Genomic DNA, 26,300 nt, shown 5'->3' on the forward strand with positions numbered 1-26,300 from the left:
GAATCTTTTGAATGAAAACTTCGAAAAAAGCATTTTCTTATTTAAAAACGCACAACATTTACGGTAGAATTCGGCAAGGAACCGGGAAAACGTCAACGTGCCCGTTAAATTGCCATTGCCTTTGAGGAGACATTGAAAGCCGCCGCGATACACTTCGGCGTAGCGTTACAAATTTGCATAAATATTATTGAGATCATGTCAAAAGGCAATTTCCCGTTTTCTTCATTTTCTATCAACTGATTCAGATTGTAACTGTGTCTTCCACTGACAAATGACTGGATAATTCAGGTGGATAACTTGTTCACTAAACCCAGATTTAACAGTGAAGGAAGCGAAACTAAAATATTGCGACTTTTTCGGCCGCTGTTTCACAAGCTGAGAATGGAAACACGCGCCATCGAATTTAACCTCGCTGAACCAGTACGCCGCACATAATTATGCTATCATCCTTTGAATCAAATCTTCGAAAACAGCATTTCCTTGATTAAAAACGCACAATATTTTCGGTTGTAATCGGCAAGGAACCGAGAAAACGCTTGAAGAGCGAACACTTTCCAGCTCGAGCGTACACGTCCGCACATCGCTCCAACAATATTAAAAACGCAAACAAAGTTGGCTGTCTCGCAGAGTTGTTCCCCGTAAAACGGAACCGAACTGTGGCCGTTTCACTACAAGAAACCAACGCTGCCTTACGCTGACAAAAGTGGGTACTGGTGGTTGCAATCCCTTATAATCAAATGACTCGATAAAGTGTCCGCCATTGCAAATGCACCTGTTCGTTTCACTCGCATTAGGAATGTTGCTTTTCTCGAAATAAATCATGGCCATTTGCCGAGCTACACAACTCGGCAACTTTTTGCTTTGGTGATCACAAATCATGGCCATTTGCCTATCTACAAAACTCGGTAAGTAAATTATTTGCCGAGCTACACATCTCCGAAACTGAAACTGCTGAAACTACGCAACTTGTCTCTTGATTTAGTCAGCGCAAGGCAGCGTTGGTTTCTTGTAGTGAAACGGGTAAACAACACTATGCCGAACTTATTCCTGTGTCTTCGCAGTCGTACACACTTCGTGAAGGCGTTGATAAATCTAAATCTAATCCGCAAGTCTTCTTTCTAACTTAAACAGCGAAACCATCCTAAGGAAGCAGACCAAATGCGCTGCAAGAACGTGAAACTCAACTCCCGCTGAAACGAAGGAACTGAACATCGATAAGCTTTCGCAATACTTTCGCAAGATTCCAAATGCCAGTAACTCTAACTTCAAACGTAAACAACGCAACTAATCTGATAACGGTCCACACAGCAAGGAAGCACAGTCCAGAATTCGAAGAGCAAGCACACCAAACGCGAAGAGAAGATCGGACTCAAGAAGGAAACACACCAACACGCAAGGCAATACGTGAAACTCGACTCCCGCGAGGACTCCCGCTAGAAACAAAGCACATGGTTGATGGAAATGACGTCGTTCGCCCCTGCATAATATTCTTCGGGGGGGCCAAACTGGTGTCGATGAATACGCAGTCGAAAAATCTCGATTTCGCCTGGATTAGGAATGCGTTCTTTGTCGAACGCAATAAATCTACTAGTGTTCTATCACGAATGCCGTTCTCTGATTGGCTACGCTACTCGCTATCTATTCTGTGATAGATAGTGAGTAGCGATTTTCAACAAAATGGCGCTCGCTTCTTCGCGTTTTCGAAGTGTCTGCGATGAGGAAATAGATAATTTACTTGTTTAGTTTTGAACGACTAGTAGATTTATACTAAAACAATTAGATTATTCGCTCTCGATTTCTATGCGTGATAGTTGATTCGGGCTTCGCCCTCATCAACTATCACGCGATAGAAATCTCGAGCTCATAATCTAATTGTTAAATATAACGCTCAGGTAAAGGACGAAAGCAAAACCTTCAAAATCGCCTAAATTCGTCGTTTTCAGGCAAAAGAACGACAAAGCACAACGATTGAGGTAAGTTTCCATTTATTGTGACTTTTCAGATAAACATTTTCCCTAACATTTGGTTATGATACGAACCTTATAATATTTCCATACAAATCCTTTAAATTTTGTAAACAGTCACCAGTCATACCGTTTGTGTGGGCTCCCTCTGGCCCGAAGGGCGACAATCGGTAAAGCGAAGCTACCGTTAGCCCAATCTCGTACCTAGAGTCCTCAGGCTTTTTGGTCAGCGGGTGGGCGCCAGGAGAGACTCCGGAGAATTCGAAAAAATGAAGATGTTTTTGATTGGCTACTTCGTAACAGCTTGCATTGTTTTACCGCAGAAATCCTGCGGTAATAAAATTCCAGTTACCCGGAGTGTGTCCTGGCGCCCTTCCGCTGGCCAAAGAGCCGGAGGACTCTGAGCCCACCGTAAGCTACGTTGATGCGCCCACAGTCATTGATGAATGCGGCTTGTGTCTTGGGGATAATCTTTCAACAGACGCGTGATAAGATCCCATGACACTTGTTCGATCACGTTTTTGTGTTTCAATAAAGTGATACATTATTATACTTTCACACAACGGCATGGATGACAGAGAAAATGTTAGATAAAGTATATTGCAAGATCATTTACTCAATTATATGTATTGGTAGTTTTTGTGGGTTTCTTATAGCTTAGGTGGGTTTCTACAGTAAAAAAAGGAGGTGAGGGCATGGGAGGGAACAAGGTTGGTAGTGAAAACATTTCAAAACAGGAAACATTTGGTTACTAAAACCTCTTTTCTGAGCAATATAAGGGGGCAGGGGAATGTGGCGAGTGGGCCTCTTGGAGCTTCTCTCTACACCCGAGTAGTCCATGCTTATAAAAAGCAAGGCATATTTACCTCGGAAATTCACCTACAACTCTGCAAACATATTCCTTTTCTATTTCTCTGTTTCTCACTTGACATTCAAGTTCTTGGGCCTTGGATAGTGTTCTGTTGACAAATTAAGATGCAATTAGAACCAAAGTAAGGTAATATCATTTGTGTTGTGGTTTGAATTTGTTCTAGTCACCAGTTTGATTTACTTGTTTCATTTACTTTATGTAAATGAATCTGAAACAATGAAAAAGAAAAAGACAAAAAAATAAATTTAAACTACAACACATACATTCTGTTTGATGGTTTACTGTAGTTTCATTCTTTTTCCATTCATTTTCCAGAAACAATGTTGAAGAATTTAGTTACCTAGCTATGGCAGACTGTTTGGTTTTAACCACAGAGTTGAAAAGGCAATTTGGCCAACATAAAGAGATCCGAGTGCAGGCGTTTTGAGCGTTAGCCCAATGTCAGAGCAAATCAGCTTAGGTGGCGTTCTTCAAATTCGCGCTGAAAAAGGATTTAGTGTAACCTATGGTAGACTAATTCTTGGTTTTATCCATAGAGTTGATAAGGTAATTTGGCCACTGTTAAGAGAATCGAGTCCTGACATTTCAAGCATTAAGGCCTATTTATACAGAGCATGACCACGAACGCGAACATGGCGTTGGCATTGGATTGCGTATAAGCAGTTTGTATGAATCCGTTTATACCAAAGGCAACCATGAACGAAGCTGGAAATTGGTACGTGCGGAAAGTCGAATTTTTAGGCAATGGTCGCACGAACTATTTCTTGTGAACCAATCAGTTTCGTGTAACCCTGCCAAGGTTACACGCAATTGTCAATTGCTGAAGTTCAAAAACACCCAATTCTATACAACAGAGACCGTCAAGATTTGAAAGACATAGAGAAAAAGAAAAATGTTGTGGTATTCGACATAAATATAACGCTTCTGTAAAATCGGGTGTAGAGAAATACGCCTGTGTCTCCTCTTCCTTCTCCTCTGCCGTGTACGTTTGTGTCTGAGCCGTTTGCTGCCATTTTCATGAGAAGGTGCACGGCAGTACACATTGTGGATGTCACAGCCCGAATACCGCGTTCTGCATGAATAGTGGTTCACGCGAACTTTCCCGCGGAAAGTCGCCAGGCCGCGTCGTACTCTGTATAAACAGATGTTTAGTCCTTCTTCAGAGCAAATCAGCTTGGGTGGGGTTCTACAGATTCATGCTGGCAAAGAGCTAACACTCGAAAACGACAGCACTCGAATCTCTTTATAGTAGCCAAATTACGTCATCAACTCTGTTGATAAAACCAAAAATTTGTGTCCATTCCCCTTTGGCGAAGCATCATAGTATGGTTACTTTAGAAAATAACCCCCCTATCCATATGGTAGACCGAGCTCGTTTCTCAATGAACAGTGAATGGGATGATATCTTGAAGTTCTAAAAGAAGTACCTACTGTTCTGTTGAAAGTATATTATCCTTTATCTCACAATGTAGTCAATGTTATCACAGGGAATTCTGTAGTCCACACTATCTTCTTCAGGCCAATCAACAGAGTCCTTATGTTGCACCAAGTGTGAAATCACCATTGTTTCAGACTTAAAGACAGTGGAAATACCCTTTTCTTCTGTTGGTAGCAGCCAAGGGGACTTAACACTCCCTTAACCCCTATTAATCTCAGCATGAGGGGGCAGGGCAGAGAATGTCTGTATGGTTGTTCAGATATTAAAATATTTCCCATTTCATTGGATGGCATCATCACGTCTTGCAGCTCTTTCTTCCTAGTCTATACAATGGGTCTTGTATAATTTCATCCACAACCCTATAGTTAATCTACTATAGGTTGATAACTATACAACATCTGGATGACAAACAAGCTATAATTTAACAAACATTTCACCAAATCGTGTGCTTAACTGAGGGAAACTAATTTAATTACTTGTTGGTTAAATGTTTAATCTGTCGGCCCTCCATCAACCAATAGTTTAGTGTTACGATCAGCCACCAAACTGTTCGGAGAACTGTTCTGTAGTTTTTCTCTTCATACAAATCTATTATCATCTACCAATATAAGTAAATTTAAACTGGAAACTAACTACTATGAAACAAACCTTGAAAACATTAAGATTCCAGAGGTGAGACGATCAATACGATGAATAGCTAGGACAAAAGAAAATTCAAAATAACAAACATGCATATTTTTCAGACGATCAGCAACACTCAGCGCCTTGTTTTCATTCCAAACAACTGCACCCTAAGGGTGCATTCTTTTCGGGCTATTCTTATTCCGGTTAGGAATAACAGAATACACGAAATTTCGGGCGCGTTATTTTGGGACTATTCCGGAATAGGAATACTCGGAATTGATGGTATTTGTGTTCTTTTGGGAGCTATTCCCTTATCGGAATGAACAGAATATCATTTCCCGATACCAGAATGAACAGAATGGAACGAATACGGTTTACTTGGAATAGACAGAATAAGTGTTCTTTTCGGAAATTGTGGCAGGAAATCCTACGCGGCCGCTCGCGCAGGTTTCTGGTTGAAAAAAGTGGAATGGATTTAGCAATGTTCTTGGCCTGAGTTCTGTTCATTTGCTGGTGCCTGAACACGCTGCAGAACACGAAGATGAACTTTCATTTAATACCAAAAAATACGGCCAAAACCGTAAATATACGACGCATCGCAACCAGCCCAACAGTATCAACCAAACGAGAGTCACGGCAATCACAGTGACCGAAACTGAGTTTTGAAGACGTTAAAGATCCCCACGTTCAATGGTGACAAACAAAAGTTTGAAGATTTCTGGGACCTCTTCAGAAGTCTAATGGACAAGTCAACCGAGCCAGCAAAGTTGAAAATGGCAAGGCTGCGACAATGCCTCACAGGGAATGCATTGGAAGCCAGCCGTGGTCTCGGAGTGACCGCTCCCGAATAGAGGCAAAAGAGATATTAAGAGGGGTTGAGAATGACGTCTACAGCAAACATGAGATATGTTTCCATGTTTATCCCAGCCACTTGCTGTTTTTAGTTGCTCTGTCAAATCGAGTAGTTTTGCGTTAGCATCAAAGGCCACATTTAGTTTGCACTATTCTCATCTTTGTACTCATTATTTCAAGAAAACATACACACCAATCTCACCCTTGCCGTTTGCCGTAAACGTGACTCTCAATCTCTCTATTAAAAACAAAGTATGGTGGTGCGTGACGGATTCCGCGAGCCTACACGGATCAACTAGAACAAATGCCATTCATTAGAAGTAACGATATTCACGAGGTTTGCTGACCTTGTTAGAATTACCGTGGTAAAAATACAGGCGCAAAAAAGAGACGGACAGCTAGCAGATGGAACTCTTCATAGCGTGATGTTAAAGACGTTGCCTGAACGTGAGCTAGAGAATTACATTTCCTGGTTAAGCGAACGTGCCAGAGAAAAATCAGTCGTAGCTGTCAGAGACTGGCTGAAAGACGGGGTCAGATTACGAGTAGAAGGGGCGGAAATGGAAAACGGGATTGAATCGAAACCAGTCGAGTACGTTAGACAACCGAGAGCACCAAAGTACCAGCATCAGAGTCCAGGGTAGGAAATTTTCATACCGCTGCGACGGGAAATAAGCCAAGGAACACAAAGCCTCCCTGTTCTCTCTGCCGTAGTTTCGATCACGGTGTGTGGTTTTGTAAACAGTTCTATGACAAAGTAGTAGATGACTGTTGGCAGATCGCTAAGTGTTTTCGTTGCCTAGCCTCTGATCATAGAGGGAAAGGTTGTACAAAGGCCCGCGATGGTTGCTTTCGACATCATCACCGCCTTATTTATGGAAGTGAAGTGTTGTCAGAAACCGGACCGATGACTACGTTGCCCAAAGTTGTGAGTCAACCTGCTAGAAACTGTTATCCACCTGTGTAACTTTTTAAAGTAATTAATGTTTCGGAGTAAGCTTAGGTTTCGTCCAACAGACTTTCAGAAATGACTGTTGTATTCTGTACTCTAACTCATTGGAAACTGATGTAATTCGAATCGCCTCACTACGTTAGGCTTAAATACGACTGGCCCTTCCCACAGCCAGCGAGTGTTCCCCAGGAAAAGGGCCTTTACTCAAGTGATTTTTGATCTTCTGTCGGTGTATCCGTTTGTGAAGGCAAAAACCTGTTTTCAAACTGGTGGAGAATCCGGGTACTTTATGCAGAACAATCGGAGACGACTAGAACAAAACAGGACAGAAAGCCAAGTAAGGAAGAATGCGCCCGGGTAAGTCAAAGAGTGTCTTTTTTTTTTTTTTTTTTTGAGGAAATTCATGCCGAGTTTATTCCGGAAGAGAAAAAGCCTTACAACTGAAGGAGCTGGAGAAACGCGCAAAGCACCCCAGCGACAAAAGTAGACGCCTATGTTGAGTGTGATTTACCTTTCGACGAAAGTAAAATAGCCCCAGAATTGAGAAGTGGACCAGTAACCCGAAAAGAAAATTGTCCTAAAACATCGGACGTCTGTGAAAAAAACTCTGAACGGTTCAAACTTAAAACCCTTGGATATCAGTATTGATTCCAATAGTGAAGACAGTATGAATGTTTTGGTCCCGTCGTGTCCCAGTAGTCCTACAGATAATGGGGAAGCAAATCATTTAGAAAACCACCAAGTACTTTGTCAATGGAGGGTAAAAACATTGCTAGTGGACAACCGTTATCACTTATCAATCCACCTGCCGACAATTACACGATTCCCCCGCAGAATACTCATGGAAGAGAATTTCCAGTTAGCGACACTACGTCTTGCGAGCTTTCTTCTTCAACATCGGAAGAAACATGAAGTTCTGCAGATTCTGATAGTACTGACGATTCAAGCTTAAATATGATGGAAGGAGAATACATCCGTGCCCTAATTGAACTCACTCAAAAATTATTGGGTAAAGATGTAAACCTCAGTAAATTCCACGGATATGACGACGAAGACATCAACTGGTTTGAAGAACTAGACCTAGTTTTGGAACCCAAAGGAACTTGCTTGGATGTCCCAGCTGCCAGAACACAACTAATTAACAACCTTGCTGGTCCAGCAGGAACTTTTATGTTTGAATTACCACCCGAAGAGAGAGGCGACTTTAACACATAGCAAGCTGCAGTGAAACGCTATTCTACAAACGATTGTACGTGGGTCAGGCGACAGCGTTTAGTTGCTCGCCATCAGGGCCAAAATGAATTGTTATCAGATTATATTAACGATATGCATGAACTATTCAGTGGACTAAACATGGCTGAGGTGGACAAAATAACGTATTTTACCGAAGGATTGATATAACCAGATTACTAGTTTAGATAGACTGGTGGATGCACGCTTTTATCGTCTTGCACAGCGAACACGAGAGACGTGAACCGATCGAGAAAAATCAACAGATGGGCGACCCGTATGTTTTTCTTGTGGCATGAGTGGCCGTTGTCACAATGGTGAACCGTGAACGACAACAAGTACCCAGATATGCGTTGCCTGCTCCTGAAAACAGCATGCGATCAAGTGGAATTCAATCACGCTCTTGAGCTTGCCATCACCACGACAACTGAACCGATTCGCTGCTTGCGATAATGACAGTGATGCTTCAGCGTCCCGCTGAACATTGCCCGGGACATTGCTTGGATACCATGTTACCCAACAAGTGAACCTGATGCCCACGAGTACCTTGGCAACTGGGACTACGAACCTGGACACGAGGGATATGACTGTTTGGACGACTTTGACCTGGAAACTATGCCATAATCAGTCGCCTCTACGCTGACAGAAGGCCTTAATGACACACCAACCTCTGACCAGTTTCTACTGCCCTGTGATCAGTTTACACAACTTTGGCTAACCATGTTGCCTACAGACATGGCAAACCATTGTCTACAGACTTCACAGCAAACCCTGAGTTGCCCATATCAGATCAGGACAGCTACAGTGACTTTCCTTTACAAAAAGATACCACTGACCCGCTAGATCCAGATATGCCATATTATTTGCCGCCACTAACGGACGAAGAATATCTGTCTGAAGATGAAAGTGAGTCCAAAGACATGTTTGGTCTACCAGCCCCAGTTCCATAACCATTGTGGCCTACAACAGACAGGCACACCAAGACTGCTGACACTGGAGATTTAAGTTACCATGATACTAATGCCCAGACCACACCACCAGTAATGGTTGACACACTGCCGCCAGAGGATGTGAAGCCACCTGCATATCCAGGGATTGGAGACGTCTGCTCGCCTGACTTACTAGATCCTTTTGAACTACAGGAAACAATAGTTGAACGTCCCAGTCCTCGACCAGAGAACTCAGCTCCGCCGAGGTGGTTTCTAGGGTACCTCCATCATCGCAGACAGATAGGACCAGGCAGTATCTGACAGTCAAAGGCGACGATTCCACACACACTGCTGAACAGGTGCGAGGAAGAAAAGACAGACCTGGAGTTATCACAGGAAACCCAAGCACAATGACTCCTTGGAACCCGACTAGATACTCAATCAAGAACCCAGTTACCGTTGCTGGTGACACCGACACACCCACCACACCAGTCCACCATACAGACCGCAGTACTAAGCTAGCACAGACCCACCAAACAGTTCCTAGGACAGCACAGGGTAACCCAGCCGAGTTCCTTAGTTCTTACACCGGACAGCCTGCTGGACCTCCCGAGAAGAAAAAAGCTGCCAACTCCACCAGGATGCGCAGGCCTAACGATCTCTCGGTTCAGGTTAGAATCAATGGAGAGCCGACCCGTTGTCTCGTGGATAGACAATCTATTGACGGTGTTGAAAACGACGACGAAGGAGTGGAGCTGTACCGTCAATTGAAAGCACTATGGGGAGTTTGACCCTCTTGGATTTGTATACCCTTACGTTATTGTTGCAAAGATTCTACTTCAGGAGCTGTGGATGCGAGGCTACGATGGGGGCGACGAAATACAAGATGAAATAGCGAACAAAATTGGGATTTGGTTGGAGCAGTCTGAGAAAGGTGAAGATTCCCCGATGTCTGCGAAGTCTAGAGCCTGTCAAGTCGAAGCACATCGTGACATTTGTTGATGCCTCTCAGCAAACTTATGGTGTAGCTGTGTATATACGGTGCAAATATCATAACGATGCCATCCCCGGTCATCGTGGAGTTCCTAAGGAAGTGATAAGCGACAGGCAAGAAATTCGTAGATGCAGTGGGCGAATTAAAGAAACTAGTCAACAACGACAGCTTCAGAGCAAGACAGATGAACTTGAAGTAACAAAGCGATTCAATCCACCAGCTACCCCACATTTTGGAGGAGCCCACGAAGTAATGGTGAAAGCAGCTAAGAAAGCCATTTATTCCGTTGTAGGAGACTGAGATGTGACCGACGAGGACCTGATCACTGAGTTTTCAGGGGTGGAGTCCCTACTTAATTCCCGTCCGTTGACTGATCACAGTTCAGATCAGTGAGACGATGTTCCATTGACCCCTAACCATTTCTTGCCAGGCCAAATGGAACGACAATTGCCCTAAGTCTGTTGAAACCACAACTTTTCATCCGCATTAAAGATGGAGAAAGTTCAGGACATTATTTCACGAGTGTGGAGGAGATGGCTCAAAGAATGTGTTCCTGTCCTCAACAGCCGACCAAAGTGGACTTCAGAATTCTGAGACCTAAAAGTTGAAGATGTACTTATTGTGATTCAGCTCGCTACTCCAAGAAGACATTGGCCATTAGGGTGAATTGTTGAAGTGTATCCTGGACGTGATGGCCACACCCGTGTAGCTTAAGTTGAGTGTGGAATCAAGACTGCCGTTAGACCAATTAACAAACTGATTCCTCTTGGAATTAATTGCTTATCGGTTATCTAGAATCACACTAGGACTACCTCCAAGCGCGTGCGCTTAGAGACGTTTTGAATTTTTGTTTCGTTTCGTGACCAGGGTTACGTGTATTATTGTCCCGTGTGCGAGGAGTTTTTGGGAGACGCGTTTTGGGGGATTCTCGAAAGTTTAATCACAGAAAGTCCACAGAAGTTGTGAAAAAGAAATAAATCAATAAATTTCCGACATACGTTGTTTGTATCTTGTGGTTTTCTACTGTGTTCATTTGCATACAATTTACATAAACGGGCCAGCACTTATGTCATATACTGAGTTGTGCGTGAGCGGAACTGAGCTCCGCTACCGTGCTTGTTTTAAGAAGAGTTTTCCTCAGCCTCTTGCGAACATACGCAGATTTCGCACCTGGCTAAGAGGAGTAGTTCATAAGTTATGTGAAAGCTAGAACACCACTCAACAAAACAAGGCCGAGAGATCTCCAGTGTAAAAAGATTCAGAAAAGGACTACCTCGAGGAATTCAAATTAACGGGGTTATCAGCTGTCTGCGCCAATAAAAGCTAAGGTTACTAATCTATTATACATTGAAGACTTGAAAGCCTTCGTTGCATCAGAAGGCAAGTTGGGCAGCGTCGTTCAATCAAACAAGTGTGTAATGTGTAAGATACTGGTCTTGAATTGAAATCAAGTGCTCAGTGGTTCACGTAATAAGAGGAATTCAAGTGTGCAACGAGCCAGGTGTGGAGATGGATAACAAAATGACCATTACAGCCTTACAAGAGAGGACATCGTACACATTTTTGGGTGTGTAAAGGAACATCTTACAAGAAGAAAAGCTTGCCTTGGCATGTGCGGTGAAGAAGTATCTTTGCAGAGTTTCAATCATGTGGTCAACCCCAATTTCGGCATTTAATTGAGTTGTGGAGGCAAATCAGAACGCCTTGCCTGTCTTGAGCTATTTGATGTGGACGCAGCACTGTCCATTGTCAGAGTTGAAAAATGTTGACAGAGACGCCTGCAAAATAATTGTAGAGAACGGAGATAAACACCCTGCTATTCGAACCTCCTTGTTGTATCTCCTCCTTAGGGAGAAAGGAGAAGGGGACTGCGTTCCGTGGAACACAAGTGCAAACTTACTAAGGTCAAGGCAGAACTAAAGTTATACCAAAATAGGAGCAGTTAGTAAGAGAATTTAAAAAAAGCGCAGAGGTCTTAGGTCATCATTCACTGATAAAGGAAGCAAAGAAATACGCCGAGGAGTTAGATAGTGAATAACAACTTGAACACCCAAACATTATTCACTGCTGATGGACACGATATCGCCCAGGAAAGAATGATCAGAATACAATTGAGAAAAGCCCAAGAACTGCAGTTCTAGGAGACCACCAAAATAATAATAAAAAAAAAAAACGGCAAGGAAAGTTGTTCTGTGCGAGATGGCAAGATGAAAGCTTTGACAAGCTGCTTTACGTGGTTGAAAAGTTGGACTGCTTGTCCATCGTTCCCCATAGCAGGCATGTATGAGTTGTATGAGCAGCTATTGCCCACAAAGCTGTACCAAAAACGAAGACCTGCACGGAAGGTGAAGCAACGTGTAAACTGGGCGGTAAGGCCCTGAAAGCGTCTCCCACATCCTGGCGGGTTGTGCCGCCCTGGCACAAAACAAATACCTGTCAAGGCATACCAATGCGTTAAAGATCCTGTTTTATGAACTGTTACATGAACACCAGTTGGTTGACAAAGTTCCGCCTTGGTTCTCATCAGTAACGTCGAAACCACTTTATCAGGCTGAGGACTGTGAGCCATTTTGGGATGTCCCCATATAAGCAGAGCACCATGCAGTCAGAGCTAATAGGATGGACACAAGAATTGTGAGTCGCAAGGACAAGAAAGTAGCCATGCTAGAAATGAGCTGCCGCTGGATCGAAAATAGAGATCAGAAAAATCAAGAGAAGGTGATGAAGTATGACCCCTTGACTCCGGAAATAAAAAGTGCTGTCAAGGATACACTGTGGAACAATACAATATCATAATTGACATTTTGGAGGGCTGATTGAAGGATCTTTAGTGCTCGATGCTGAAGATGCTAGGAAGAAGAAGGAATAAAGTTCTAGCGAATATTTAGAAGGCTGTCATCTCCAAGGACCTGAACATTGCCAGAACTTTAAAAATAGTTATTTAGGCGCTGAGGCTTGTTAGCCTTGCTATTAATTATAGTATTTTCTCAGCTATTTTTAGTGTAAGCTTTTGATACTGGCCTTTTTACATTTGTGACCTGAATTTTTAATCAATGGACTGGATTGCTTCTATGCCAAATTATACAACACAGGCATTTTGTTGTTGCAATAAAGAAAGCTTCCTGTGAACAGCATGACACTCCTGGAGCTCAGATGAACGAAGTAGTTCTACGAGTTCTGCTTTGGCAGCTGCTGAGGCAGAGTGAAGCCCCTCGACATTGGCAGGCACATATGATGGTGTGTCTGCCATAATAATGTAACAAAGAAAAGCAAATACTAGGACTAATCATGATGTTACGTAACTAAGAACCTGTGCACTCTAACAGACGTGCTTTTCTATATATTTGGTGAACATGCAACATGACCTGTACAGTGAATGAAATGAACAATTACTTGATAATTAATGGGAATTAAAAATTTTGAACACAACTTCATCTGGCTTCTTCTGACATCTTGATTTAATTTTACTTAAAAGAACATAATTATCCAAGTTATCCTGCCCAGATGCACTAACCTCTTGCCCTGTGTTGAAAACCATAATGAAACACCCAAGTTTGAAATATTTCTGTTTCTAAAATGCATCCTTGCATTGCTTTAAACATCTCACGTGTCCCTAAAATTTTGTAGTTAATTTACAGCACAAACACCATATACAGTATATTATCCTTTCTCTGATCTCCAGAAACTCAACTCTACTGCCCCAGAACTAATCAAAGCAAACTCACTAAAGAGATTTGTCAATCCATGCTCTTTACCCAGGATGAATACAGCAGTGTTGTGTCTATACCTTCCACAAGGATGAACCTAGAAAATCATACAAAGAAATATCAATGTATACTCCCTCGGGCTGAAGAAAGTTAACCAGACAGTGTTACTTTACTGACCGATTACCTTCCTGCTACAATGCAAGTGTAACTAATGACAATATGCGTTAAATTAAAGCAGAATTATTGTGGTTCATAGGAGAACATGACAGTGCTGTGGGTGCTATTATGAATGATGAATGATTGCTTTTATGCAGCCTGCCACAGTTGTTTTTAGGGGAGCCATATTATTTTCCAAGGAAGCATTAGGAAAATAAATATTTGAGTCCAATCAATTTTTCCAGGAATACTGAGACAAACTGGGCAGTTTTTGAATCTAACTGAAATGAAGCCTGGTTAAATATTCCTACTTATAAAAATTCAAGGCTCCTGTGGGCCAACTCGTGAATGCAGATGACACATCAGTAATTGAAATTTAGGTGGCTACAGAAACTTCCTTGAAAGCTAAAAGAAATTCTATCTTTGCCCGATTATGTAACGAAAAATAACCATTCTTGTACTATAAAAATGATCATAAAATTATTCTCTACAGATTGAATAAGATTATTCTGATGCGCCGATTAAAAAAAAAATTCACGTATTTTTTTATTCAAAGTTTATAGAAGCACGCCATGTGCAGCTACGTCATGCAAATTCGTGTCCGATAGTCCTGGGCTACTGGAGTTTGCGATCGGGCTAGTGGATTCTGACCATCACTTGCCCGATGGGCAAGTGAAGTTTTTTTGGGAATTAAAATTACAAAATTACTGTAGGGCATACTTTTTTGACTTCCAGGTAGATTTGTGTTTTTCAAGCCGATCTCACAAAGGGAAATCTGTTCAACAAAGTATCGCATTACATTTCATGCCCGACATAAATGCGTGAGATTTTTCCTTTGGAGTTCAGTCCAGGCAATCCTCAAGTAAAAATAATGAAACATGACAAGCCCTTGCTAAATAAGAATTATTTATCGACCACGTCCTTTTGCTTTTCCATAAATTACCAGTTGTAAATTGCGAAAATGAAACATTTTCCCCTTTGAAACCTCTATGAAAGCTGACAAGATCTTAAAGTGTTCATTTCACAAGAAATTTGCATAATTTTGTTTACGACGTCATTGATGCGTGACATGGCATGTTCCGCTTTCACGTGAAAACTGACAGCAAACCTAGTTTTTTTTAGCAAACTAATCTACTTGATGTAATACTTTTGTATGAGAAGGAAAAATATGATGAAAGATGTCAAGTTTTCATGTATGCAAAAAGTTATGATTTGCAGAGAACTTTTCAGTTAATAAGAGTGCTTCTTTCAGCTGAAGACATTTACTGGCGGGAAATAGTTTTTGGCAGCAAAATTTCAAGTTGCGCAACGCAATATCACGCATTCTTTCTGACTAAAACGATTCAGTTAGTTCAATCGCGAAGGGAGGATAGGTTAAAAAATCGGTGAGGCCTACAATAAATAAGGCCACTAGTGCTGAAGGTAAAAGCTCTAAAAAGCGTCTTGTTTATTCAAAGTCAATGCCGACAATTACTTTTAAATTAAATTATTTTTTAAATTAAATTATTTCTAAATTAAATTATTTTTAATTCTTAAAAGACACCGCACTTTGTGGAGAAAAACGAAAAAACCTATAACTTTGCTCAGATTTAACGGAAAATCTCCATTCTTACACTAAAATGATTGTCAAATTATTCTCTACAGAATGAATAAGAGAATTCTGATGCGTCGTGAAAAAAATTTTCACGTTTTTTTTTCACTAATTGAGTTTACGACCCCGGACTTTCTGAAAAACTGAAAAAAACTTGTAACTTTGCTCAGATTTAACGAAAAATCTCCATTCTTGCACTAAATGATCGTCAAATTATTCTTTACATTTTGAATAAGAATATCCTGATGCGCCGTGAATGAAAAATGTTCGCGTGTTTTTTCCACTAATTGAATTTAAAACTCATTCACTGCGCATCGCCCGAACGTTAACGACAGAACCAACCAACCAAGTCAACAGTCAGCCATCGCTATAACTCGTTCATTGCGCATGCGCGCATTCCGAGTTAAAAATTGAAGTCAACAACTAAATATTGATACTATCGTTGATTTCAGTAACCTTTCTTTTCTCAACATTTCAGATTTTTTTGGTGTTTCAAAGCAGTTCTTAACTCGTGAATGCGCGCATGCGCAATGAACGAGTTATAGCGATGGCTGACTGTTCGCTTGGTTGGTTGGTTGGTTGAAGGCCTCACTGATTTTTTAACCTATCCTCCCTTCGCGATTGAACTAACTGAATCATTTTAGTCAGAACGAATGCGTGATATTGCGTTGGGCAACTTGAAATTTTGCCGCCAAAAAATATTTCCCACCAGAAAATGTCTTCAGCTGAAAGAAGCACTCTTATTAACTGAAAAGTTCACTGCTAATCATCACTTTTTGCATACATGAAAACTCGACATCTTTCATCATATTTTTCCTTCTCATACAAAAGTATTACATCAAGTAGATTAGTTTGCTAAAAAAAAATAGTTTTTCTGTCAGTTTTCACCCGAAAGCGGAACGTGCCATGTCACGCATCAGTGACGTCGTAAACAAAATTATGCAAATGTCTGGTGAAATGAACACTTTTAGATCTTGTCAGCTTTCATAGAGGTTTCAAAGGGAAAAAGTGTTTCATTTTCGCAATTTACAACTGGTAATTTATGGGAAAGCAAAAGGACGCGGTCGATAAATAATTCTTATTTAGCAAGAGATTTCATTATTTTTACATGAAGATTGCGTGGACTGAACTCCAAAGGAAAAATTTCACACATTTATGTCGGGCATGAAATGTAATGCGATACTTTGTTGAACAGATTTCCCTTTGTGAGATCGGCTTAAAAAACACAAATCTACCTGGAAGTTAAAAAAAGTATGTCCTACAGTAATTTTGTAATTTTAATTCCCAAAAAAACTTCACTTGCTCACCGGGCAAGTGATGGTCAGAATCCACGAATTTGCATGACGTAGTTGCACATGGCGTGCTTCTATGAACTGTAAATAAAAACAATTTTTTTAATCGCCGCATCAGAATAATCTTATTCAATCTGTAGAGAATAATTTGAAAATCATTTTTATAGTACATGTACAAGAATGGTTATTTCTCGTTACATAATCGGGCAAAGATATCATTTCTTTTAACTTTCAAGGAAGTTTCTGTAGCCGTCTTAATTTCAATTACTGATGTGTCATCTGCATTCACGAGTTGGCTCACAGGAGCCTTTGATTGAGGGACCATACCTCAATTTTGTATAACCAGCTATTAGGTAGTCCAACGATGATCAATGTGCCAGCTATTGGTTTTCGATTGAAGTTGGCCAGGATTGAAACTTCGGCAAAATCGATATTACCATGATGACAATAAACAGAAAACTCAAAATCAGTAAATCGTAAATTTTGCATGATACAGATTTCAATTTATAGAAATACTAAATAATACCAAAATCTTAAATTATGGTATACGGCAAACAAAATATACATAAAAGAGAAAGATTCTGTATGTGTTCAATTTCAGTCAGTAAATTTTGCATGTTATAGCTTTCAATTTATAGAGTGAGAATCAGTGTCTTCTCTAACATTTCTCACCTAAGTATTATCTAGCAATTTTCAAATTTGTCCATTTTTGCAAAACATTTCAAGGACAGTTCAACAGATTTCTTTACGATCTTCACCATGCATGCTTTCATGATGATAGAGAGGCGAGGTTGCTCTTATGAGCAGAAGTGTGTTTAGCTGAGCTGCAAAATTTCTCAATTTCTCATATGGTTAACTGACAAAAGAACAAGCGGCGTCAGAGGAGCTCAATGGAGGATGAAAGTACTTCTCCAGACCATAAAACCCTGCATCACTAAAAACAGCACAAAGACAACATGGCGGGCTCACATTCAAGCGAAGAACAGGAAACAAGCTTACAAACTATCCTAGAAAGCCTTGACGACATCCAGGTAACACTCAGACAAGCCTTGGGTAAAACTGTAAAGCTGAGAACGGAAATTATGGAGGTGAAAGCTAATGACCGGGAACAGAAGAAACTAAAAGGATCGATTGAAAAGAAAGTATACTGAACAACAAAATTCTGGCTTTAGAAATGAACATTATGGGCTGAAACAAATGAAAACTCTTAATGACGAGAAAGATAAGCTGGACACACTTGAACAATATACAAGGAAAAATTCACTTGAGATCCTTGGTGTTCCAAAAAAAGCATATTCATCGACCAAAGTAGTATGTCGTAGGCGTCGATACGTCTTCTAACTGTATCGAAATCGGCAATTGTGTTCAATAGAAAAATAGCAAAGATGTCATTGTGAGATTCTTGAGACATAAGGATCGATAAAACGAGTATGTACATGGCACATACAAACTGACATCAGAGAGTAATACCGTAAGTGTTCACAAGGCAGACTGGTGAGAATCTTTTCAAGGGTTGTGTAACCAAACTAAGCACAGAGCTAGATGAAACCCAACTGAGGGATTCAAAGAAATACTTTTCAGACTTTACAAATGGCCTTGCCAAGCCAAAAATAGGTTATAAGTTTAACAATGGCAACTTTTTGTTAGAATTGACATTTATAACACTTGAATATTTAGAATTATTGCTTAAATCTTTTCAGAAAAATAAAACACCTGGAGAAGATGTATGTAGAACACATCGAATTAAGGATTCCTTTATTATCAGCCATGGCATATCATTAGTTGTGTTACAATGGAGAATTTTTCTGTTTTTTTTTTAATTATATTTCATATGTCTTTTATACTTTTATGTAATTATTTATTATAAATCTTTTAGACACTTAATTCAGTTGCTGAGACCGTCAAGTGTGTATTATTCGATAAACTATTTATAAAGATGAGAAAAGCCTTCTTTGACAATAATTGCGGCATCACCTTCTTGACTCTTACAGTGAGGTTTTTATCCATGCTCAATTATCTATTTCACAAAGGAGAGGAATGATAATCTTATTCCACAAGGATAATTCTTTTCTGATTGATCTGTCAAACTGGTGCCCGTTTACACTATTTAAGGTGGCCGAATACAGTTTTTTAGTGTACAGGTGTTAGAAGACGTTATTTGTAAACTATGTATTTCTGGACCCCCAAAATTGGTATGGTGTAAGACTAACTAAGAAAGAATGTATTTTTTTGTTGAGCTAAGTACCGTTTCCATGGCAACACAGCAAACTATTAAACGTCCATAAATAGTAGGTTTCTTTTATTTTTAGAAAGTGTACTCATTAGATTTTTTCCATTTTTTGTATCCAGAAGAACTCACAAAACACTGACACAGTTGCGCTATTTTCATGTAATTTTAACAGAGAGAACTCCTGTAAATATTGATTTTGCTTTTTAATGTTTTGTGAAGATACCCTCTGTTAGATTTAGGTTTCTCTTTGCAGGCGAGTTAAGCTTTTAGGGAACTTTTTTCATGCCAAATTTCACGAAATTCTAATGAGCGGTTCCTTAGAAAACAGCTCATTTCCACGAAAACAACCAGTCGCAATTTTTTGGTCAAATGCGCTTGCGTGGATTTAATTGGGTTTCATGGCCAAGATGAAAAGCTTGCAAAGGGTCTTGGTGAATGACTTTTTTGCTCGGAAAGAAAAGAAAAAGAGTCCAGAAACGAGAAACTTAGTTATTTAGGATCAAAACTTAACCTTATTATCAATTTCATGTGAAATTGAGGGATCACTTTATCGACCGCCGTATTTGCGTACCACAACCCTAGCGCGCGCTTAATAGCATCACTGGCAGAATTTGTAAAGCGCGCGCAAACTGTGTTCGGCCACCTTAAAATAAAATTTTGGCCAACACAATCACGAAAATGGTAGACAGAACCAATTTAACCTAGCATCATGCACTCTGATCTGACTGGTTTTACTACGAAATGTAAGGCTATTGTGTGATATCAAATATTATTATATAGACATGAGTGTTTTACTGGAAAATACGCCACTCATAAAATTCATACGACACTACATCCAGGACTTGAGTGACATATTTTACATATCCTCACTAATGAAATATTGATGACGTCATTTCCCGCTTTTTCACAGTTGTTTGTGCAAACAGTCAGTAAAACTCTCCTGTATGTAATGAGTGGGGACAGCTTTTCTAATTCAGCCCTGGCCCGCACAAAATTTAGAGTTTACTAATTTCAAAGTGCTTCGTTTATTGTTGCCATGGCAATATTAAATTTCCCCTCCAAAAAATAATAATCCTGACAAACTTCAATCCAAGGCCCTAATAACTGGTGTAAATGTCACATTTATTAGTATTGGAGAAGATTACCTGATTGCTGGCTGAAAAGTGAGGTATGGTCCCTCTAAAACGGTATCAAAACACCTTTAAATAGGTTTCCCCAAAAAAAGAACAAAAAATGTGAACCAATAATCAATCTGACAGCCAATTTTTTGTAGTTTCCCTGCTACTTCTAATTAAGGACCCAGTTTCTTTTAATCCTTCCAAAGTAATAGATATCATGTCTCATTTTTTTTTTCTGATAAAGAAGATCACAATAAGTAAAAACAAAATCAAAATGCAGACAGCAGGGCACATTGTATTAGGTATTGTAACAGTTAATAGATCGGGCTATATTTAACAGTAAATTATTCCACAAACACGCACTGGATATGAGATGATAGATAGCCAAGCTATGATCATCACATATTCAACAAGGTACAGTGGAATGGTAATAATTGTTTAAGTTGTTACAAACAACTGTTCAGGGATCAGTAAGAATCGATCTGCAATTGATTTAAGTAACTTACTGGGATTGAAGATGGCTTATTAAGTACAACAAGTTCATCAGTTAACTCAACAATTTCTAGGGGACTACCAGCCACAGGAGGTTCATGTCTAAAGAAGAAACACAAATTAAATAAAAGGACTGTACAAGATCAGCTGAGACACAGTGTGAGTAGCTCTGGGGCAGATTTGCAAATCCCTCTTTAATTGGGATGTATCTTTTAAGTAAATAAGGTTATTTATAAATGTTTCTTAAAAAGTGCTTAGAACACCTATTCAACTAAATTGAGCTGCCGTTTTCTGGGGCATTGAATTAACAAAATGGAGAACTGGTGTTAGTCTACAGCCAGTATTCATATTTGTAATGTGACAATTCACATGCTTGAGTTCATTATCCTAGGCCATCTTGCCATTTAATTAAACAAGGTATAAATGTGAATCCGAAGAAATGCATCTCACAAATCTAAGAATAGATTACAAGGCTGCAGGATTTAACAGAGCAATATTTCATTATGTCAACAACATCATCAGGCAATGATCACAAATAGAAAAGGCTACCAAAAAAACTACACTAAGTGATTTGAAATTACAATATTATTATGTTAAAAAAATTGTAGGTCCTATGACACCTTCAGTCCGGAGTTCAGATTAGGCGTACAATGTTTAATCATAGAGGCCTCTTTAAAAAGTGGCACATTCCAATTACAGTGGTATTATCTTGCACTCTTTGTACATTGAATGATCTTTTGTCTAGAGAGTGCAAAAATCAAGCTGGATTTCAAACAAGCTAATGATAAACTTAAAACCTTCATACGTAGATTAGATGCTCATTAACAATATTATTGTTGTCACATGCATGTTCTAGTAAGCGTTCCCATAGTGTTCGATTAGTGTAGGTCAGTTGTCTGATACAAAACAACAGCTTTTACGGAGGCTGTTTCTTTAAATGAGCGGACGACTTTACAAATACAATTGGCTACTAATTGTTCACCTTTTTTGCCTAGGTAAGGAAGTTGTAAGTAAATAAGAGTCTTGTTGTTAGAAGCCACAGGGAGGGGGGTGGGCAATCATGACTTGGGTGAAGGGTCTTCTGGATGATTGCTTCCCCTATACGCTTAGGAAAACTGGTCCAAGATATAAATCTGCGAATCGAGGATACTTCAGAGCTTAAGTAGATTGGCGAGCAGATGGATTTAGCGTGATTGACCAATGATCGTATCCAAGCAATCTTGTGAGACCATTTGGTATAGCTCATGAAATCCATGTGAGTATTTTTGCGGTATGTGATCAAGCCATCATCAGCAATCTCAATGTCCAGAAAATTTTTCAAAGGTATCAACAGTGAATTTCAGATTGGGGTGGAAGCCATTAAACAATTCACAAATATGAGCAATGTCCTTGGGGATACTCAAACCATACAAAGGGAATGGTATTGGCCCAATGTTCATCATGGTCTTCTCTAGATCAACTTTTCATTGATGCCTCAAAGTTCCCTTGAAATAAACATCGAAATATTGCTCTGTTAAATCCCACGTCCTTGTAATCTAAACCTTAGATTTTTGAGATGCATTTCTTTGGACTCATGTTTATACTTTGAGTTCATTACTTCTGCATGTATGTGGTCACTGTAAAGGAACGGTAATAAAGTACATAACCAACAGGATTTCACTTCAGTGCTGAGTACGGATGATTCCCAGAAGATGAAGTCAACTGGCTATATCCATAAGGACCTGTCTCCAGCCACTTGGAAAAGGCATACAGATAGCATTAAAAGCTTCTACTTTGGGTTACTGGGACTGTTCAATTATAGCAACATTAACCTTATATTTGTGCAAATAATAAGACTGAAATCATGATCAGCTCTAACCTGTGCACTTTATTGCAAATAACATCATTATCTTTTAGAATTGTACATTGGGAAGCTGCACTACCATTTACTGCAAGGTAACAGTTAAGATGTGCTTGTCAACATTTTACACATTTAAATACACATAGATTAAAATATTCTGTCTGTAAGTTCTTCGTTGCTGTTTCTTATAAGCTTTTTTTTTTTTTTTTTTTTCAGGAAAAGCTGTCTTTACCTGTGAAATGTCACCAAAAGATGTTTGTTTGCATGAATTGTCTTAAGAATGAAAAAAATATAGATTTCTGCCAGTTGTACGATATTTTAATGATACAATTCCTGTAATTAGTGAGATTAGAAATAACTACTTTAGTTTGCCTGTGATAATCAATTTTTAAGGTGCAAAAATTGTAATCTAAGTCATTGTATTTCACACATGTCAAGGTTTCCATATAGTTGGACGCTTTCACTTGGGGCTCATGTGTGAGCAAACTGAAAGTTTCGGTTTTGTTGGCTGACTAATAACTTCTCTGAAATATCTTTCTTTTCATGATAGTCAATTCACCCCTTTTATCACAAATCTAATGTGCTAGTTTTCATGAGGTAATATTGCTCCAGTATGAAGAAAAACTTTTGCATCTAAAATTTTACTTTGCTCGGGGTCAGAATTTTATATCACCTTGGAAGTTTCATTTTGAGAAATTATTGTGACTGCGAAGGTATAAAAAAATTTTAATAGTCAGTTGTACCACCTTAATCTAGTCCTAATCACAGTAATCTAGTCCTAATCCTTAATCACAGTAACAATGAGCAAGTACAGTTCCTTCCATGTCCATTTGTACATAAATTAATACATGTACTGTGTATGCTAAAAATACCTGTTATTTTTCCAGTGTTGATTGCTTTCTCCTGTGGGAACAAATAAATGTTCAAGTAAGCTAATAAATTATTTTGTACTTTGTTCATCATGGAGTAATCCTCAGTTCCTGTTACATAGCATATATGACACTTCCGGTCACATGACAAGTGACGTGATCAGTTTGTGCACGTTCAAGTCTTTTGCATGCTCATGTATTTGCATATATTGTATTTTAGTTCTTCAAATCAACACATCACAGCATGATGATTAAACTGATCTCTTAGCAGTTTTATTGACTCGACATGGTGTTAGGAGTTACAGGAAACTAAAGTGAACTATATACGTTGAACTATGCAACCTTCAAGCGGTTTAACACACCGAGTGAGCTAACATCGCTGCTGGTGCGGAATTCAAAACCCCGGAGATGAATTGGGACACATCAGACTTGTGAGACAAATTGGCGAAATTCAAGCAATACTACAACCTAATTTTCAGCGGGCCATACTCAAATAAGTCGGAGAAAAAACAAGCTTGTTCATTTTATTGTGGATTGGCAGGCAAGGGTTAGAAGTACATTAAACAGTTGAACCTAGGAAAATGCAGAAGACAGCGCAAAACCAGCAAAAATTTCTAAATCTAAATCTAAATGTCGTTATGTCGGCAAAGTTGTGGGACGTCATGCCAACTCTAAAATAATAATAAATAAAACTATACTAAAATATACAAAATAACAATAAAAGATAATCTTACTACCATTTTGAGAGCGATTTGAGAAACACATAACGCCAAAAGTGAACCACACGTTAGCCAGATACCAAATACTGTACATCAGCTCAGACAGAAGGATGAAGAGCTTGTCAATGTTTTCTCAACACGTTGCCGTAATCAAGCCACGCAATGCAAGTTCAGAGACAAGGATGAGTCCGACGAGTGGCTTATGAGCAATTCATTGTTGAAACTAAACACAGGAAAGTACAAGAAAGATTACTAGAGAAAAGCAAACTTACTCTCAGCAAGACTATCAACATCGCCAGGACCTACGAAGCTACTGTATCCCAAATGGAACAATTAGAGGGCAAAAACAACACAGATATTCTTGGAATTAAAGGGAACAATATTGAAAATGACAACAAGACCAAGAAATGCCCCAACTGTGGTCTCAAGCATCCTTCACGGCCCAGAAGTAAGTGCCCCCCATATGGATCGTTGTGCCTGAATTACCAGAAGGAAAATAACTGGGCAAGGGTTTGCAGCTCCAGAACCCAAGGAGGAACACGAGGCAGGCAAAGAAACAGAGAAAACAATAGGTTGCATCATCATTCCAGGAGCAAATTGACGCAGCAGTCAAAGATCCACAAGTAGAAAATGCAGATATGGCAATAAAAAAGAACTGAGTGATCAACTCGAAACAATAATTATTACATTTGAATCTATCGCAGTTGATGTTATTGGGCTTCAAGCTTGACCCGCAAATGAAGTATTTATGAGGCTAAATGAAATTTAGGCGAAGCTAAAATCAAGCCAATGCTGCCATTTCTCCAGGATCAGGTTGGGGGGGGGGGTCCAGGGAGGTCTACAGGGGCATTGCCATGTGTTTTAGCTGGAGTTTGCTTTGCTAGCTTGCTTGCTTGCTTTTGGATGTGAAAACTAGGAACAAAGCTTCATCTTTGCAACGTTTTTTGGACCCCACTTCCAAGGATACTACCGTCAGTTCGCAGAGGAGTATGGTTTCAGTCTTGTGACAAGTTCGCCCAACTACCCATGTAGTTATGGATTCATTGAGAGCCAACTTACGGTAACCGTATACCTTTAGAGGCGTCTCGCGTCCAAACAATGTAGCACATCCGGTTTAAACTGTAGATATCTAAACCCCTATATCAAATTAAAGCTTATAGAGCTGGCTATTAAACTATACCAAGAATTTTGAAATAAATTGAATTGTTGAATTTTTAACGTTTTTTCATGTGAAGGGGACAGTAGCTAGTTTAACATATACACAACAAAAATATGCCTGCAAATTTTTTCTTTCAAAATATTTTTTCTCGGACAGCAATTTTTGTACGATCACTCCACATTTTTTTAATTCTATTTCAAAAATGTTCTGTAACTTTTCAGTGCAATTGGATGCGGCAAAACGCAGACACCATTTTTAGCGCTTTGGGTCCCGGAAACTGAGGAGCAAATTAAATTAGCAAAAAAAATTCGCTTTGACTTGTAGCTTTCAAAAGGTGATTCGGACGCTTGCATTAAGAGGTTGTGAAAAATTTGGCAATTCATTTTATTTCAAAATTCTTGGTATAGTTTGATAGCCAGCTCTGTAAGCTTTAATTTTATATAGGGGTTTAGGTATCTACAGTTTAAACCCGATGCAGCACATCGCTTGGGCGTGAGACATCTCTAAAGGTATACGACAACCTTAAGAGCATAAAAAAAAGTTGTAGGTAAAGAAAGCTAAGAGGTCTCACTCAAACCCAAACATAGCTCTTCGATGCCTCTGTGCAACACCAAACTACTATTCCCAGCAGAGCTGCTGCGCGGAAGACAGATACAGGATAACCTACCTAGGAAAATCCAAAGCAGCCAGATCCAGAGACTTCAAGAGAGACAGGCACAACAAAAGTATTACTATGATAAGCACACCACTGTTTTACCTAGCCTGGTTCCGGGAGAGCAGGTGACTGTTCAGAACCCAAAGACACGGGAGGGAAAGCCAGCCGAGGTACTGGTAAGGTTACAGTTGGTGAAGCCCCTCTGTCTTACATTGTGTGCACGCCAAGTGGCAAGGGGCTGCCAATAAGGCAGATCCCTCAAGGTTGCCCCAAGCAGGTCAAGTTTGACCTTGAGAGGAATCAAGTTCGTAGTAACCTTCTCTCCAGGAACAGAGTGTAGTCTGCCTATCAACCAACCCAGCCAGTCTAGCCCGAGGTCCAGCATCAGGAGCAGCTCAGCAAGTTAGCCCAACTCCAGAAGCAGATCAGCCAGTCTTCTCAGCCCCAAGTGCAGGTAGTCAGTTTGTGACACGCAATGAGAGGGTGGTCAAGACACCTTCCAGGAAGGACATTTAAGTTAAAACCTTCGTGGATGGACATTTAAGTTACTTGAATTTAGATATTTGTATAAAGAGGAATATTGTGTGAGGGTGTTACATGTAACCCTATAGAACTGTG

The 26,300-nt window shown here is 39.8% G+C and overlaps 1 protein-coding gene across 2 annotated transcripts in view; it reads right to left on the bottom strand.

Annotated features, from left to right (window-relative positions):
• Positions 1-26,300, bottom strand: part of LOC146457438 (pseudouridylate synthase RPUSD2-like) — a 49,654-nt gene that overhangs the window by 13,537 nt on the left and 9,817 nt on the right. For both annotated transcript variants that reach the window (XM_085091925.1, XM_085091924.1), the window contains exons 4-9: positions 23,153-23,183; positions 22,299-22,368; positions 20,455-20,542; positions 13,580-13,658; positions 4,922-4,970; positions 2,831-2,923 (exon numbers count right to left, since the gene is read on the bottom strand). In XM_085091925.1, the coding sequence (XP_084948051.1) occupies positions 2,831-2,923; positions 4,922-4,970; positions 13,580-13,658; positions 20,455-20,542; positions 22,299-22,368; positions 23,153-23,183 (410 nt within the window). The remainder of the gene's footprint in view (positions 1-2,830; positions 2,924-4,921; positions 4,971-13,579; positions 13,659-20,454; positions 20,543-22,298; positions 22,369-23,152; positions 23,184-26,300) is intronic.

Source organism: Pavona decussata, unplaced genomic scaffold (genome assembly GCF_977016875.1).
Source record: "Pavona decussata unplaced genomic scaffold, jaPavDecu1.1 SCAFFOLD_243, whole genome shotgun sequence".
NCBI classification, from domain to species: Eukaryota; Metazoa; Cnidaria; class Anthozoa; order Scleractinia; family Agariciidae; genus Pavona; species Pavona decussata.